We start from the raw sequence: 17880 nt of genomic DNA, 5'->3' as shown, positions 1-17880 counted from the left end.
TATTAAAAAATAGTTGGTGCGCAAAATTTGAGATAAAAATGTAACATTATAGTGTGTCTGACACATGTAATGAATGAATCATAGATCAGATCTCAACCCGCTTCACCGGCGACCCGCCCCCGCGGGCTGCCGCCCGGGGCGGGCCGCCCCCTCCGCCCCACCCACGCTACGCCGCTGTAGGAGCAACAGCAAATTTCAAAATGAATTTCTTCGCAGCTTCTTTCCTTGATGATTACAGAAGAAGCCTCACAGATAAGTTAGTTTTGTAAAGTTTTTTTTTGCGAGTATACCACTGACCCAATGCAGAAAGCTGGGTATTGATTACCCTGTCCATCGAAAGGTAAATCTGCCGGCCGATCATTTGACAGCTGAGTGAAAATAATTTTTGGAGCTCCGTGATTGGATGTTGGTCACGTGATTGATGGGCGTGTGGTGGATGGATCATCGCGACGTTGTTATTTTAAACCCGCTTTCAGCACAAAAAGAAAAAGAGACGTTACAAGGCAACACATTTTCATGAGCTTGGTGGGCCTACAAACCATTTAATCAGCAAACTGTGGTCATCAAAATGGCGAGAGAATGACATTTTCGAAGACGCAAATCAAGTAGAGTGCAATTTGCGTATGTCCGCTTTTTACCAAACCATATCAATTGTACCTGCCTTTAAACTTTCGATAGTATTTTATCCGAACACAAGAGTAAAATTACATTAACATCGGTCGAAACTCTGTTTCTACATACATTGAGTGTAAAATTACACTTTTTTTTTCACAGTGAAAGATATTTCTTACAATAAACCATAACTTGTTTTTCCCCTTGTTTTCCTGTTGTGTGTCGTCGTGTGTTAAGTAAGGGTTCCGTACATGCTCAGTTCATTTCTCAGTTTAACTGAATCCAGATCGGAATAACAAAACTGCAAGATTAACTAAACTAAACGTTTGTAGCCATAGTTCAGTTTTTTGTCCAGATTATCAAATTTTTCTTTCAGTTAGGTAAGTATATTAGATTAGTTATAACGTAATACCGCTTTACGATAAGCATTAGGCTCAATTATTTTTAACGTTTCCTCCGAGTGTATCGGACGGGGCGGCCTTTCGGAACTTGCAGCTGTAGCTCGTATTCTCCGAATCCCACAATAGATGAGAAGGCTCTCACTTTTCCACGCGTCCATCATGTAGTTTTCCCGAGCAGCTGACGGGAGTTAGCGATCACCTAAGCGGACTGTCAGTTGACCGGAGGGGAACTGAGGTCCCTGATCTCAGGCCAGATACCAGAGTTCTCGCCGGACAGAACCGCGCGCTCACTGCAGTTGGTCGTTTGGACATGACGTCACACGTGGGAAAACTGACAGACGAACTGACCGTATATGGGGGGGGGGGCCTTTAAGGTTGTCTAATGAGCTCAGGTATCGACTCGACGTTAAACCCAAACGAAAAAAAAAAGAGTAAGTGAAAAGTCTGTGCTGCGTAACTTGTCTCAAATTTGATAGGTATCAAAAGTAGTACCCAGTGATACCCGTTCCCCCTCTTTACTTTTGGAAACCTCCACAATACGTCTTTTGTTCACTAACAGAACAAAAACACTGGCAGAACGCAGGAGCGTGCGAAGAATTTAATTTTGTTTTGAGGAAGAATCGGGGGGAAGCCTACAACTCACGTAGTTTCGGTTCCCTGCAAGAATTTCCGAAGATTTCCGAAGTTTTGCGTTTCGGTACTAACGCCACTTCAGCCGCTAAATCAGAATTTTCCAATGAAAACAAGCACGTTGTGACTGACCTGACCTAACCTAACCCTTCGATTTTTTTAAATTTCAATTTCTGAGAGAAATCCGAAGTTGCACGAACGTGTTGGGAAACCGAAACTACGTGAGTTGTAGGCTTCCCAGAATTGGAGGATAGAACCTTGACTTTTGTTCGTGGGAATGATACATGTTTCAGGTTGGCAGTTTGAGACAAGCAACACGACCGACGTGGAAGGTGTTTACTCGCACACGCAGGTTACAGACAAGGCCGGGCGGCAGGAGCGCTAGTTCAGGTGGCCTTCTTGGTGACGCCGAAGCGGTAGACGGCCACGTGGCGGTAGAGCTGGCCCGGCCGCAGCACGGGGTCGGGGAAGTGCGGGTGGTTGACGGCGTCCACGTAGCCGTGCGGCTCGAGGCAGAGGCCGCCGTGCGCGTCGTAGGCGACGCCGCTGCGCCCCGTCAGCGCCCCGGGGGAGCCGAGCTCCGGCAGCCCGCTGCCCGTGTAGAGCTGAAGGCAGGCCTGGTCGGTGAGCAGGTCCAGGGTGCGGCCCGTGGGCGGGTGCACGACCCGCGCCGCGAACTGCACGCCGCCGCCCCCGCCGCCGCCGCAGCCGCCCTCGCCGGCGCCCGCCGCCCAGTCGCCGCCCCAGCGGTCCAGCACGAAGGTGTGGTCGTAGCCGCCGCCCGCCACCAGCGGGATCGCCTTCCCCATCACCTGCTTGGCCCCCAGCCCGACCGGGCGAACCTCTATTATCATCTCAATTAAACAACATATTCAGTTGGATATTGTTTAACACTATGCTGGAAAAATATATTTGATGTAACTCATTTTTGACGTGACGTCTAATAAATTGATGAACTCCGGCTGCACGCACGAAGTGTCCCGTTACGCACATTGTCCCGTTACGCTCATTGTACGCTTGCGCCGCATCTATCTCTCTTCCACTCGATTGGAACAACCATCGATTTGACTTTTTCGAGGCACATTAAAGAACTTGAAACACTCTCATTCGTTTCCTAATTTTCCTATCATCGTCCTATCCTTGACAGAATAACACAGATTGGAAGAAGTTAAATAGCAAACATGTATAAATGTTATAGTTAAAATAATCTGTTCGTTAAAGTACTAAACATATTTGAATTAATGAGTGCAAATAAAAGTAAATTTATCAATTAAATTGTAGATTTCGTATCTCTCCTTCTTTGTATCCATACAAAATAGTGATAAGTCAATGAAAAATTATTCAATTTTATTCATAAAAGTATGCAATCATTTCATCAATGTGTTGTTATGACGTCACGTTAAACTATCGTCCGTAAACCAACTTTACAGACAACCAATATTTTTTTTCAACCAATTTTGAAAGATAGAAATGGCTAATGTGGATCGTCCTTAGAAAATAGACATAAACCATCGCAGATTTTTCTGTATGCAGCGCTGCGCAGCGCTTCACAACAACCCACCCCACATCCGAGTGGTCTCTGATTACCTACGAATTACGAATTTAAGAGTACACACAACTGAGGGCGGATGAGTAGTTAGTTCCCTTTCCGAATTTCGATTTTTAACTGTATTTTTTTTTAGAAGACAGAAGTATAACTTAGGTCTCACTTAGCCTCTACGCAGCACCAAATTCCTCGATGCTAAAACGTGTTTAGTCCTCTGAACAAATGCCTCATGATCTCTTCCGAGTGTCGGTTGGGTTCCGATTCCCACCACTCACCACATCCCCTCGCAGGCAGTGTTAAACCTAGTGTCTGCCAGTTAATATCCGATTGCTCACTTAAAAATAGTTGTCCATATAGATTTATAGTATGATTTATTGTGATTTTATATTTTTTCGAAATATTCAAATTTGAGTACTAGTATTATGTTAATATTTTGAACAAAATATTTAAAATATAAATTATAATCATAACTATCTTGCACCAGTCAGAGTTGTTCTAGCTGAAGTTGCTAAATCTTCTGGTGAAATTGTCGTTCATCTTTGGTCATTTTTCAAGGATGTGATGATCTTTGGGTTTCTTGCCCAATCTAGCTATGGGATTCTTCTCTCATAGGCATCACTGTTCCAGCCTGTTGGACTGATCACCCTTCGTAGCATGGAAAACCCGATCCTATTGTAATATAACAAGTGTGATTCTGGTACCCAGGTTTCGTTTCGCTATTTTGATCAAGCTTTAAATTTTATTTTAGTTTTCTATAGTTCCAGAAAGCTTGGGCTAAGTTTTTCTGGAAAAACTCATGTACACGTGTACCATACACAGATTTTTCATATGCAAGGGTGTACAGTCCCTATTTTCCACTGAGATATCAAGGACATAATTTCCATTTCTTCCACACTGCTTTTCGGCTTCCCATGTTTTCCAACTGAGATCAACTTTCATCACTTCTACCTCAACAATATTGTATGGAATAATTTTTTATAACACAGATTTTTCAAATTTAACCTATATTGAAGTTTAAAATTGATTTTTCCATGTCTACATCCTATGCTTTGAGCAGGGGAGTATGTGCCACAAATTAGTTAATATTTTTGCACAACTAAAAAAAATCAATTTCAACCTATTAAAAAAAACCTTCTAGCACATCAGTCTTTATACAGCTACGGTTTGTTTCACTAACTAATCGTAACCAGTTGACTTCTACTTCAGGAGGGGTTTATTCCAAGTATATTCTATGAAGGAGTTCCCGATCGTAAAATGACGATTATCGAACGATTTCACGTGTTTGGTATTCTAAGTTACGCGTGGTGTCTCGATTCTCGCTGGCCGCCGAACGGGAGAGACCGACTGTTACAAGGGCTGTCGGAACCTGACTTCACGATCAGCAGCTCGCTTTTGAACATGTCGACTTGGAAACATAGTGGTAACAGTTGCCTGTGGGCTAGATACTCCTGCGTTCACTGTTTGGGCACAACTTACATTGCTATTAAAGTAAATTTAAATACATTTACTTAATTTCAGTTTTTTTACCTATTATTCTAGGAAATACGACTTATTATAATATTGTTTTCTCGCATCGTTCCTACAAGTTAGAAGTGGTGTATTGGGTTAAGTAATGGAGTCCTCACTCAGAAGATATAATTTTTATGAGTTCAAAACTCTCCTAACATATAAATACTGTTTTGAAATTAAGTAGATTTCATCGTTTTTCAAACCAATAAAGGCTTCAAAAAATATTTTACAGTGCCTAAGCTATTATATGCTAAACTTTGTTACGCAGACTAAGTCTGCGCACACGGAGTGTGACTTGGGCCTACGCTCACGAAGAAGCCTCCCTCGACGCAGCGCGCGCTCCGAGTTGGACGTAGCGCGCGGCGACGAGAAGGTCGGAGCCGCTCGGGAAACTTCGGTTGGACTCGTTTCCGCGGGCTTGGCGGGGAAGTGGTCACGAGCGGCGCTTCCTGTTTAATGCCTCTAGATCAGTGGTTCCCAAACTTTTTCAGCTAACGACCCACCTTTCCACGGTCTATCGGTCCATGGTGGAGTAAGAAACCTTATCTGTATAGTATACCTTCCTTATGTATATATAATTTACCATCAAATTATGCACATATATACATATGTATGTTTTTTTAAGATACCTATTTATTATTGATAAACAATTTGTGTTCTGATTAAAAAATGGTTGACTAAATATAAGCAATTTGTAGCAAAACAGTTATTTGTGTTTGCACACAATTCGATTTGTTTCGATTTATCTTATCTTTTCTGATGGTTTATTCGATGGTTTCTGATAGTTTTAGGATCGAGTCGCGACCCACTAGTGGGTCGCGACCGTTTGGGAACCGCTGCTCTAGAGAGTTCAATTTTGCTATCGACTGAGGTTCTGGGAGTATATATACCCCCCATTTGGAGGACTATATAGAGACTTCGCTCCGAACAACATGTTGTGACGTCGGAATTACGCCCGAGGGAGACCTGCCCAACTGCTACACCGTCAAGTTCGCTCGCCGTTGTCTAGTAGTCGCCGCCACTAAACGGACTTAGCCTCGGTAAGCCCTGAGTGAGAGATGAGAAGTCAGATGTTGTTCAAGTGGTTGTCAGCTGCAATTGGGACTTGGAATTTTCAGAGTCGGCCGTTACGAGTGGTAATTGATATTCGTCGGGACTTGAAATTTTATGTTTTCAGGGTGTGGTGTGTGGCAACAGTGTGGCTGGGAGTGACGTGTGTTTGAGCGAGGGCAACTGTCAAACTTTGATACGGACTTCGATTTTGGAAGCTGACAGTGCGTTGGTGTAGACATACAACACCATTCACGAAGGACTTAATGACTTCTGGGACTTGTGTTTATCACGACAATACTGCTGCAGTCGTGCGCTGATAAATTGCATGCAGTCTCGTCTGAACGAGTTGTTTTTGAGGAATGTCTTGCGTACCATAAGACTTTAACAGCCATTAATTGCATTGTGTTGAGACGAGCATAGAAGCTGCAACGCGAGTTCGTGTGAGTAGAATTATGCTTCGTATTGTGACTGAGACATTTGAAAGGGCAGGTGAAACATTTGCTGCTAATAAATGTGGCAAGATTTGGTATTAATGTAGGAACTTACTTGCTATGAAATATAGAATCATACTTTTTATAATGTTCAAATGCATATTCCAATCCACTACTGACTATGAAATATAGAATCGAAATTTTTATAATGTTCAGATGCATCTCTCTGCTATGAAACATTTGCGAACAAAAATCATCATTTATATGCACTGAATCCATAACTTTACAGAATTTTAGTTGTGAAATCAATGTTAACTGTGTTTGAGAAAATTATTTATCTATTAGGGGGTGAAATACCGAAGTCTAATATTGGATTTTCAATGTCTTAATTTTCTTCGGGAATCATGTCAACGTTATCCAAATCATATTACATAAGACAGTAACCACCAATGAATGATTCGACAACAGTAGTACGACATAACAAGTAACAGGGGGGAGGGGGGCAGGATTACAAAAGAACAGAGGGAGAATTCCAACATTCCCTACTTTGGATGGCTCTTTATAATTACTGTTTTACATTTTAAAAATTCATCAACATGCCCTGGAAAACACGATTCAATTCATATAATATGTAGGTACTACTAATTATTTATTTATTTATTTGCGCCTTATAAAATATTGTTCAGCCGTAAAATATTGCGATTTTACTGTATTTTTCACATAAAATAGATCATAACTTTTAAAATATATGACTATCGTCGAATTCGATCAATAGTCTATCGTTTTATTTGATTCAGAAAAAATAAAAACTTTAATGAACGATACCTTACTCGACCTACTTTGTGCAAATTATTTTACAAATCTTCCCCTCCCTTGTTTAATTTCCACCCCCCCCCCCCCCCCATAGGAGGAGTTGTAAACCCCCCGCCCTTTTTTCTAACAAAAAAAAACAAATGAGCGTACTCCGCAGATCTCGATTCCTACAACCAAGACGAAGTAATGACCGAAGTTTAATAAATGTTCAAATGTTGTTGTTTATTTGGTCAATTTGTGTCTATTTTTTTCTGTACAATGAGCCCTCGAGTGCGTGACGCGGCGCGGTGCTGTGGGGCAGGTCATCCGCGCGAAGCCGGCACGCTACATGCAGGTACTGCGCGTCTGTGGCTGACTGTCGTACACGGCCACGCCTGTGCGACCTTCCACTATCCACGGCAGTCTTTACAACACGTACTCCGGTTTCCACCTTGTATTTGATTTGTAATGTCCCAACCCCTACCCAGAGCCCAGAGGTTAAAGACAAAATTTTGTCTTACGGTGCCAGAGCATTAATAATATTTCAATTGTTAACTTCAACAGGCAGGTTGATCGCGCGCACTGTTTTGAGGTTTTCCTAGGGCAATTGCAACGTCGGCCAAAATTGACTCATACGATGCTGGTAGAATCTGGGATGTACCGTCCGTCGTTCGCATGATCTTCTCGCGATGTGTCAATGCACTCATCGTTGGCGACCGTCCATCTGGACAGCACCAGTTCGTCTTCCTGTTGTGTGGAGTGTCTCGTCCATCCAGTTGTGTAGATCCATCCATTGGCTTTGTTTGACACTTCACACAAAGCGTGTTGAAGCGTTTCGTACGTGTTTGCGCATCCATGTTAACAGGATTATACGACGGTGTTTGCTATGTAGGTGTGGATGTAAGCAGGCAGAGCCGGGCTGAAACTGTTTATAACCGCGTGGTGCGAAATCTACTCACGTATGTCGAACGCACTTGCATGTACATACATCTGCTATGACTTGGAACTCCCAAGGCAGACTGTCCGCCGAACTAACTTAACTGATACAATTTTTCTTTGTACTATTATATATATATATATATATATATATATATATATATATAACTACTTTGAAAAAAATGTAGAGCATGATTATGCTCGTATTTATTTTTTGTTGACCGGTATTCTGTTTTAAACTTTTAAAGGCGTATTCTTTAAGTGTTTCTATATTTAATGTACGAATTTTCTCAGCAGCCGTAAAAACACTGGGTTGAAATTTACCGCCTTTCTGACTTATAAGAATGATATTTAAATAACATATAGTGTTACATCAAATTTATCATTATCTCCCTCGTGTATACCGTATAGGATTTTTCATCGGACAAATACCATTTTCCTCTAATTTAAATGCAAAGATTTATCGGCATACAGCGGGACACTTCACTCTAAATTTCCTTTGCTTTGTGCTAAACGAAGTCACGATGTTTCTTTCATTTGCTATTCTGTATTATATCTAATGCATGATGTTCCATATTTCTACAATATCTGACCGTTAATATAAATGACTACTATTTGGTGATAAATTATGAAGATTGAACGGCTGTTTAGTGACGTCATGTTTCTCTTCTGTAACTCCGAGAGGGGAAGGAAGAGAGAAGTAGTGGGAATATTCAGACCCGAACGTTGCCGAGAGAGCAGACCTTCGTACCGATTGAGCACTTATAATAGAATTTCAAACACTTCTCGGTAAAAATTATTTGTTCCGATCGGTGACTGAGCAGTATGTCGGAATCGATATCGCAAACTTATGATAGAATTAATGAGAAACTTAGAATAAACCCCCAGGACCGATAACCACTCCACTGACTAATAGGTACATATATGAGTTTTATCATCTCTTCGACATCAAGGTCACCAGAAACGCATAATTAACAGAGTTATGGGAGTCCCATGTGACATAGTTCCAGCAGGATGACTGCAATGTCTAAATGCATCTTCGCCTTTGTTAGCTGGCGTGTACAAACATTTTGCTCTTAGGCGAGAACTATTTAAATATGAAATCTGCGACAATGAGGTTTAAAATGCATATTTTCGTTCCAACAGAGTAAAAAGTGATTGTGTCGTTTCAGATTCCATAACCTAAGTGTTCATATGTATATGGCACATTGGTTGAAGTGTAGAGGTTTTTTAAAAATCTATTTCAAGCGTTTGGATCTGAAACTCACGATCATTTGCTAAGTTACTGCTTCAGTAAGTTTGATCTCTAGTTGTGCCACCAAAATTAAAAAAAAAAAAAAAAAAAAACGCATTGAAGGAATTGGGTTTTGTGGAGCAAAAATCTGTGCCGCTGTTTGAAAATAACATTTTTGTTTTCAAATGGCGCAAAATTAATCAATGTGATGGGATATCAGTGAGTACATACATCGCAGAAAGCTGTTAATGGCTTCGCGTGGTATGTAAATTGCATCATTATTCATCGCATCAATGACACCTGCTATAGCGTAACGACACACGCACGCATGTATGTATGTATGTATGTATGAATGTATGAATGTATGTATGCATGTATGTATGTGTAAAACGTTGCCCATTTCATCGGCGTGAAAGACTGAATGCAGAAACATGCTTATGAAACAGTGATCGGGACTAATGTGAATGAATTCATATTTTATTTTGAAATTATGGTCTCACTCAGCCGAGTTCAATTCAAATGTAAGAGTTCTTTTTACCTATTGTCCTCATGCTTCATTTGAAACGTTGGGTACTTAATCATTGCTGTGATTTTGAACAAGATTCTCCTGCCTCTTATAAATAAAACATTGAAATTAAGAACACGATACGTCTAGTCAAATAAAAAAACATATATTTAATCAATAAAATTACTTATTTTAATACCTGCCAACTTTTCAAACCCCCCACGGGTAAAATAGATGGATTTTTTTAAATGTGCGTAATCCATTCAAACAAATTCTCACGTAAAAATATTTTCCAATCAACATTTTCCCAAACCTTATTAATTTATTTGTAATCCAACTTAAGCAAGTCAACAGCCTACCTGGAAAATATAGTGCTTAAATTTATTCATATATATTATAAAAATGCTTAAGATTTTTTACAGGCATGAATAAAGTATTGTTACAGCCATCGAGTTCCAAAACGTGATAACAAAAAATTTCAAATATAAAATTCAAAATCAAAATCAAAATTATGATGTAGATTCCCAGTAAAATAATTCACGTGAATAAATGGAAATCTATTCAGCTAGACACATGGATGAGCATTAGCATTGGAACGTCGCTTCAATGTCAGTGCTGTAGAAATAGACTTCTTAGCTTTTTATAGTACATCACTACCAAACTATTGTTTCTGACAAGAGCTATCTACTTGATTTTCAAAACAAACATACCCTGGAAAATAAAGTATGATTTTACAGTTTAGTGTGGAACTTTGTTTAGATTTCAAAGCTGTAGAAGTCACCTTCTTTCCTTTTTGCAAAAAAAATAATCATTATTAGAACTTTGTCCATGAAAAGCACCAGACTTATTGCACTTTAAAACAGACAGTGATGGAAGAGTCTCGTTTAACATGGATGATCCGAGTTGTTTTGTTTTTCTTCGCCAAGTTTAAGATGCGCTCACATTCTTCGTTACTATGGGGTACATAGAATATAATGCCATTCTTAAACAGCCCACCAATTCCTCATGTATCAGACAAGTTAGCCTATTTCAGAGTCAACTTTGGTATATTTATCAACAATTACTTAAATGTTATCATCAATTATATGGGCTGTAAATTATCTGTGAATTTCTTCCATTGCAACACTTCTTTAACAGGAAGAATGATGCAGAACAACTTCACAAAATAACGAATGGAATAACAAGTGGATTTTCATTACCACTTAATCATTCTACTTTAGCATGTTTTAATACCTCGCTCTCAAAAGGGAATTTATATTCTAAATAATCACATGCCACAGGTAAAGTAGACATATTTTACCTAAACTTCAAGAGTATCCATTAATAAACATGTTGTTCAAGGTCCTACCACTAATTCACTATCATCTTTTTGATTATGACACGAATCATGGACGTAGATTCCAGGAGGAGCGGTCGGAGGGAACGGCCCAACTGGAATTGGGAAGCCTTTCACTGAGGGGGGGGGGGGGGCGGTTGTCTGCACTCGCAAAAACGAGTGACTGTGGAACGGGGTTGATGTCAAAACTATGCCTTATGGAAAACATTCTGTATATTTTAATTTTTTCTGCTTAATGAATGTACGTAGGCCAAAATATGGGCAGAATACAACATACAGGCACCGTATCCAGAGATGACTTATCGGCTAACCCCACGTAGAAAACTCTCGGGCAAACCCCCCCCCCCTCCCTGGAAATCTCCGCTGGAACCCCTTGCGAATCCTTAAGATTTGCGCCCTTGACATGATTGGTATTGCACCTCAAGTAATAAGACTTCACTTTACCACACAAGGTTTCACAAAATTTTAGAGCATGTCTCTCAACAGATAAATAAAAATCTCGTACTAGAGAAGAAGGCTACCAATTAATTTAAATCTGGAATTATTTTCTTTGCAAAAATCATTAACAATCATCATAGAAGAACTAACGAAAGGCTAGCTTGTGGCTCCTTCAATGCAAATGCTTCCTGATTGGACAGACCATCCACCTGCGTTTTCCATCCATCCGCCATTTAGGGCCGACCACAGGGACCAATCACAGCTCAGCTGCGATCGGACCCTATAAAAAAAACTGCGCTAGAACACCAGGCCTCAGTTGTTTAGTCTGCGGTCGTCTCTCGGGGCGCGCGCATCTCTCCCGCTGTTGGCTGGGATGTGCCCTGCGACCTGCTGGGGTACCGGGGGCCGGCAGTGCGCGGGGGGTTTGTGCTGCCTGGGGGCGACTTGGCAGTGCCATCTGCTACCGACCACTTCCCACGTCCCAGCCCGAGAGTTGCAATCTCGCTGGAGTGACTGCGAATAACCAATAAACACTTTCCGGCTTGGTGGAGTCGTTATCACGGCCATCGGAGTGAAATGTAGTCTGGATGCTGATCGGAGCCAGTTGTTAAAATAAACGTAAAAATAGCACACTGAGTCACTGGGTGAAGACCATAAAAACACCATTTTCTAAAAATCCATCAAATATCCTTCAGAGAAGCCAACTACGCGATCAACAACTACACGAAACAACGTATAAACAAAGTTTCTCATCTAGCAACAGGCAATGTGAGACACGTCAATGTTTTTTTTTTTTTCACCTCGAGATTTCCAGAGTACAGACTCAAATAGCACTTTCATTATGAAATTTTTTAAGATGAGTAAATACAACATATTTGCGTAACATCACGAACTCTACAATAATAAGTAAATTTTATGCATAAAGCTTAAAAGGTGGCAGGTATTTAAAATACAGAAGCATTGGATGGCATAGCAAAATTATTCTTCCGAAGCGTATACCGGTGCGTTTTTATTGAATACTATCGTGCCTTCCTAAAGCTACAAGTGTTATGCACTGCGGTGACTAAAATAAAATATTTTATAGTTTGATAAGTGATCTGTTACATCTCAGGATTTACTGGCTCATTGTGAAGGTAAATAACAAATGAAAAAAAAAAGTACACAGACAATAGTTAGGTCTAAGAATTCCAAACCTAAAATCTAAATTGTAAAATTATTTCACAGTAAAAAAAGATGTTGAACGGAAGTTTTAAACACTATAAGGCGCGAATACGGCTATGAGAAAGAAACAAACAAGAACTAGGTTTAATGTTTAAGTTTTAAACGGCAGAACACCGTAAAAACAATAAAATAAACCTATTGCAAATTTTTCGTACATTTTCTTTTAAAACAATGTCTTTCTTTCTGCAATTCACAGTGCAGTTTTTGTTTTGAAAGCGATATTGTGTAAAATGGTTAATCACGGCGAAAATGATTTAAAATTACATTTTAAGCTATTCATACATACCATTTGCGGCAGGACAAGGCTTAATTAACATATTTCGAAGCTTTTATACTCTTTTACAGAACGTTCGGAAATTGTTATGTATAAATCTAACGGGCAGTAATGAATACCAAAACCAACAATTATTGCTAACGACATGGGCGTAGATCCGGGGGAGGGGAAACAGGGGGTCCCGGGGCCCCCTGTTTTAGGAAGCCCTCACTGATGGGGCCCGCTTGTGCTTGCGAAATGGTGATTGTGAAATGGGGTTGATGAATGTAAACGTTAAAATTATGTTCTATGGAATAATTTCTGTATATTTTAAAGTTTTTGCTTATTGCATGCACATCGGTAGTACGAGGGTTGTCTGAAAAGTTTCCGAACTCAACATGAAGATGCCAGCACTCGTCAACAAAAATTTCGGAATGTGTTTGCGCATGACTTGGAATATGCTCTCTGAAATTTCAGAAATTTTGGGCGCAGTTGTTTTTTTTAAAAATCGTATGCGCGAATCTCTGCAAAATTGTTGTTTACGAAGGTGAAGGCCTCCTCATTCGACAAAAATCCCTGTCATCCGAGCGCAACTTTTAGCCTAGGGACAATCAAAAGTCAGTTGAGTTTAGATCTGGTGAGTAAGAAGAGTGGTCAAGCAGTTCAAACCGCAGTTCGTAGATTTTAGCCATAGCAACCGCTGAGGTGTGAGCTGGTGCATTGTCTTGATGAAACAAATTTTTTCTTGTTTTTGCAAATATGACCCTTTTCTGTAATTTATACCTTAAACTTGTCAAGTAATGATGCGAAGTTTGCTCCTGTCATGTTTTTTCCTTCCTGTTTTAAGATGAATGATTAAGACAATATTTCCATGACTATCCCAGAAAACAATCATCATAAATTTCCCGGCCAAAGGAACAGTCTTTGCCTTTTTTTTTTTTTAAGCTGATTCCCCCTTCGCAGTTTCTGGTGTCGCAAACGTCCATCGTCACCCAGGCTGGTTTCTACCATGTTTGAATTCAGCTGCCCGAAATATCACTGTGGTAAGTGATGGCGCCGAGTCCCAGTACACAGCGTCCAACTCGTCTTTAATTTGGGAGTATTGCCTTTCACAGCTCGATAATCAATTATCCATTTTCACAAAAAAAAATTGGTTGTCTGTAAAGACGGTTTACGGACGATAGTTTAACGTGACGTCATAACAAAACATTTATGAAATGATTGCATACTTTTATGAATAAAATTGAATCATTTTATTTTAATAATAAAAGAATAAACACTTGAAATTATACTCGTAATCAGATTTTTAAAATGCAAGAATAATTAACCTTTATTGCCGAAATTGTTGTTGTAATACGCAATGAAAACCACATTAACTTTTCACTTCACTTTATAAACAGTCGACGAAACAGTTCACGTGTAGATGACTTGTAATTAATTTTAAAAACTGGCGTTTAGCTATAAAGTTTAAATATAATTATGAACAAGTTTTCATATAAATAAACTGTAATCAAATATATATCATCAATTATATGAATCACCATAATTTTTTAGTAAATTGTAACATAACCTATTATTACCGCACTCGCCGACAGCGTAACGGAACAGAGCGTAACGGGACACTTTTTCGTGCGTGCAGCCGGCGTTCATCGATTTATAAGACGTTGTCACGTCAAAAAAAAAACATGCTCATTGACTCACGCAAACAATTGTAAAAAAAAAAAAAAAAAACAAACAAACAAACAAATACACGTTCAAAATTTGCTGAAATTCCAGAGAATACATTCCAAAGCACGAGTCAACACATTCCCCAGTTTTTGTTGACGAGTGCTGGCATCTTCATGCTGCGGTCGGAAACTTTCCGGACAACCCTCGTATTCAGGAACGCAACAACTAAATTTTCAAAAGGAGGGGGGGACAATATACTTTTTTTTTATAAAGAATCATCGATCCCCCCTGTTGAAGCTGGTGGTCGGGGGGTCCAGCCCCGGGAAAATTTATATTTCAAGGTGGAAAATGGTGCTATTTAAGCAGTTTTATTATTTAAAAATTGATTACACGGCACTTCATTTGCCCCCGTTTGCCATCACTTCATGGTTTCAGTGGGGGGGGGGGGCAAGATACCCTTGCCCCCCCCCCCTTGTTGTTGCGCCCCTGCTCGTATCCAACGTACAAGCACACTGTCCAGAGATGACTCGACCACGTGTGGCGCGGGAGACAGGACCCACCTGCGGGACCCTCAGGTCCATGACGCCCTCCGCCCTGCGCAGCTCGCCCGTCGGAACCTTCCACTGGTTGGTCGCCAGGTACCTGCTGGCGTTCACGCACACCTCGTGCTCGAACAGGCCCTTGGGCCCGGCCTCGTGGCCCGCCAGGTTGAAGTAGGGGTGGCTGGTCAGGCTGACCGGCGTCTTGCGGCTGCACGTGGCCGTCGTGCTGATCACCAGGGCGTTGTCCGTCGTCAGGAAGTACCTGGCGGCAGTCCCGTTACAGCGCACTGTCTTACCCTACACTTGGAGACTTCTCTAGTGGACCAACTTCATAATACTTTTTGTCATAATTAGTTGGCAAAGTTAATTTTTTTTGAATTTTTTGTGCTATATATATATATATATATATATATATATATATATATATATATATATATAAGGAGAACGAAGTAGAATTAACAACTGAAACTTTTTGGGTTTAAAGGCATTGCTGGTGGCTACTACGAGGTAAAGTTCAATTTCTATTAAGACAAAGTATTCAATTTCGTGAAATTTTTTAAATCGTTTAAATTATGAGGATTTTAGAAAGCCAGCTAAAATGAAAAAAAATATTTTTTTTTGTAAATATTAAACAAATTCACACTGTAGCCAGTAAAATTGACTTTAAACCTAAAAAGTTCCAGTTTTATATTTCATTTCATTATTCTTAGTCAAAGTAAAAAAAAATAAATTAAAAATGCAACTTTGCCAGCTAATTATAAAAAAATGTATGTGATATTTATATACTTTTTTAATTTGTGAAAGTTCAGCCACTCAAAAATTCGGCAAGTTTAACCGTGTGGAACGTAAATATAAAATAATAACACAGTCATACCAAAAACACCCATATATCTTATAAACACCATCAGTTAAAACGAACATAACATTAAAACATAAAATCTCAGAACGGTCGTGATTTATAAACACGTAACACCGAGTCACGTAACTCAGGAATGATATAACCAAAGAAAAAAAACTTATACTGTTATCCTTACTTACTTACTAATATTATAAATGCGACAGTAACTCTGTCTGTCTGTCTGTCGCGCTTTCACGCCAAAACCACTGAACCGATTTAAATGAAATTTGGTACCCAGATAGTCTAGAGCCTGAAAAATGACATAGGCTACTTTTTAATGCGAAAAAAGGGTTGTAAGGGGTTAAAAGGGGGGATGAAAAGTTGTATGGAAGTATCGTCATTTTGAGAGCTAGAAGCTTGAAACTTATTTTTTAGGCTGTTGATTCTATATAAATAAATATGACATTCAAAGTTTGTAAAAGTTTCACCCTCATGGGTGTAAAATAACAATAAGGAATAGAGGATGAAAGTTTGTATGGAAATATGCAAGGTTTATGTGAATGTTTTATAAGTTTGCGACAAGAGACAAAATATTAGAGCTATTCTGATGTAACATTTACAGAGTCATTACAAAATGTGAAACTGAAGTTAACGCGAGTAATAAACGTGCCAAGCACCGCGACGTACACAATGAGAGCTGTGCTGCCGCGCGGGAGGGGGAGGGGGGAGGGGTGAAATAGCTCATTAAAGTATTTATACGTATGTGTCTTATTTGTATAATAATTAGCCTAAATAATTAAAAATGCTACCAAAAGACACTATTCCACGCGGACGAAGTCGCGGGCACAGCTAGTCAGTCAGTTATAAATACTTAACTTCAAACAATTAAAAGTTAGGAACACTTAACTTAGAACTGGTGGAACTTACGAAATTCCAAACATAAAGGACACACAACGGAAATAAAACAACCAAGTAAGAAGATAAAGACGACGATTCACGACGGTTCGGAATCTGTAATGCGTCCTCTTCTTCAGACGATGCATTGGCTTCAAGAAGCAATCGCAGTAAAAAATCCATTTAAATTCACGCATTAGTATTCGAAGACCTAGTGGTATATAAACTGCTGATTCCCCATATTTCAGCATCATTAACTGTTGTCGACGGCAGGCTAAGGAACTACTCGGAGTGAAACAATACATACAAGATGTTTCAAGATTCACGGTACTTATTTTAAGGGGTAATACAACATTACCAGATAACCGCAAATCAACACACAATACATATATGCTCGGAACTCACCGGCGAAACGCTTGAGGGCAGTGCGTGCTGTGCTATGAAAATACGAGAAACAAGGGAGAAAGCGATGGAATGTCAGATTACCGATGAATGAAAGGAAAATGTTTTATACAACAGCATCCGCCTACACAGATCTCACATCACGACAACAGCTTAAAATGATGGCCGCCTCAGAGTTAGAGCTGAAGCCGGGAATCGGCAATCTTGGATTCTGACGTTACGGCAGATGACCTTGATCTACAAAATTCGCAAAAATTGACCCACAGTTCTCCAAAATTGACCAAATATTCACCAAAATAACCCGGAATTTTCAGTTTTCATGAAAACAATTCCACCTAAAAAATCTCAAAAAATATAATTGAAAAAATACCCTTTTAGAGGGAAAAATTCCGGTTTCGAGAAGATTTCCGCTTTATTTCCCAAAAAAATTGTGGAAGGTCTGAAAGTCACTAATACAGCTTAAATTTCCCACCTGCCATCCAGTAAATTGCTGGGACATTTGACCTTTAATATTGACATTTAACCTGGCCGACATCTTGGTTTACGTCATCACAGCCACCATTTTGAAGTATATAAATTTTCCACCATCTTGGAGTCCACCATCTAGGATCCTAGAAATTTCCGCCGTCTTGGATAACA

General features: G+C 39.8%; 1 protein-coding gene across 1 annotated transcript in view; it reads right to left on the bottom strand.

Annotated features, from left to right (window-relative positions):
- Positions 1-2029: 2029 nt before the first annotated feature.
- LOC134535357 (galactose mutarotase-like) overlaps positions 2030-17880 on the bottom strand; it is a 328406-nt gene continuing 312555 nt past the window's right edge. Inside the window, exons 3-4 of the mRNA XM_063374427.1 lie at positions 15126-15369; positions 2030-2455 (exon numbers count right to left, since the gene is read on the bottom strand). Of these exons, the coding sequence (XP_063230497.1) occupies positions 2030-2455; positions 15126-15369 (670 nt within the window). The remainder of the gene's footprint in view (positions 2456-15125; positions 15370-17880) is intronic.

Source organism: Bacillus rossius, chromosome 8 (genome assembly GCF_032445375.1).
Source record: "Bacillus rossius redtenbacheri isolate Brsri chromosome 8, Brsri_v3, whole genome shotgun sequence".
NCBI lineage: Eukaryota > Metazoa > Arthropoda > Insecta > Phasmatodea > Bacillidae > Bacillus > Bacillus rossius.
The sequence above is the reverse complement of the archived record's forward strand: the minus strand, read 5'-3'. Positions and strand labels throughout refer to the sequence as shown.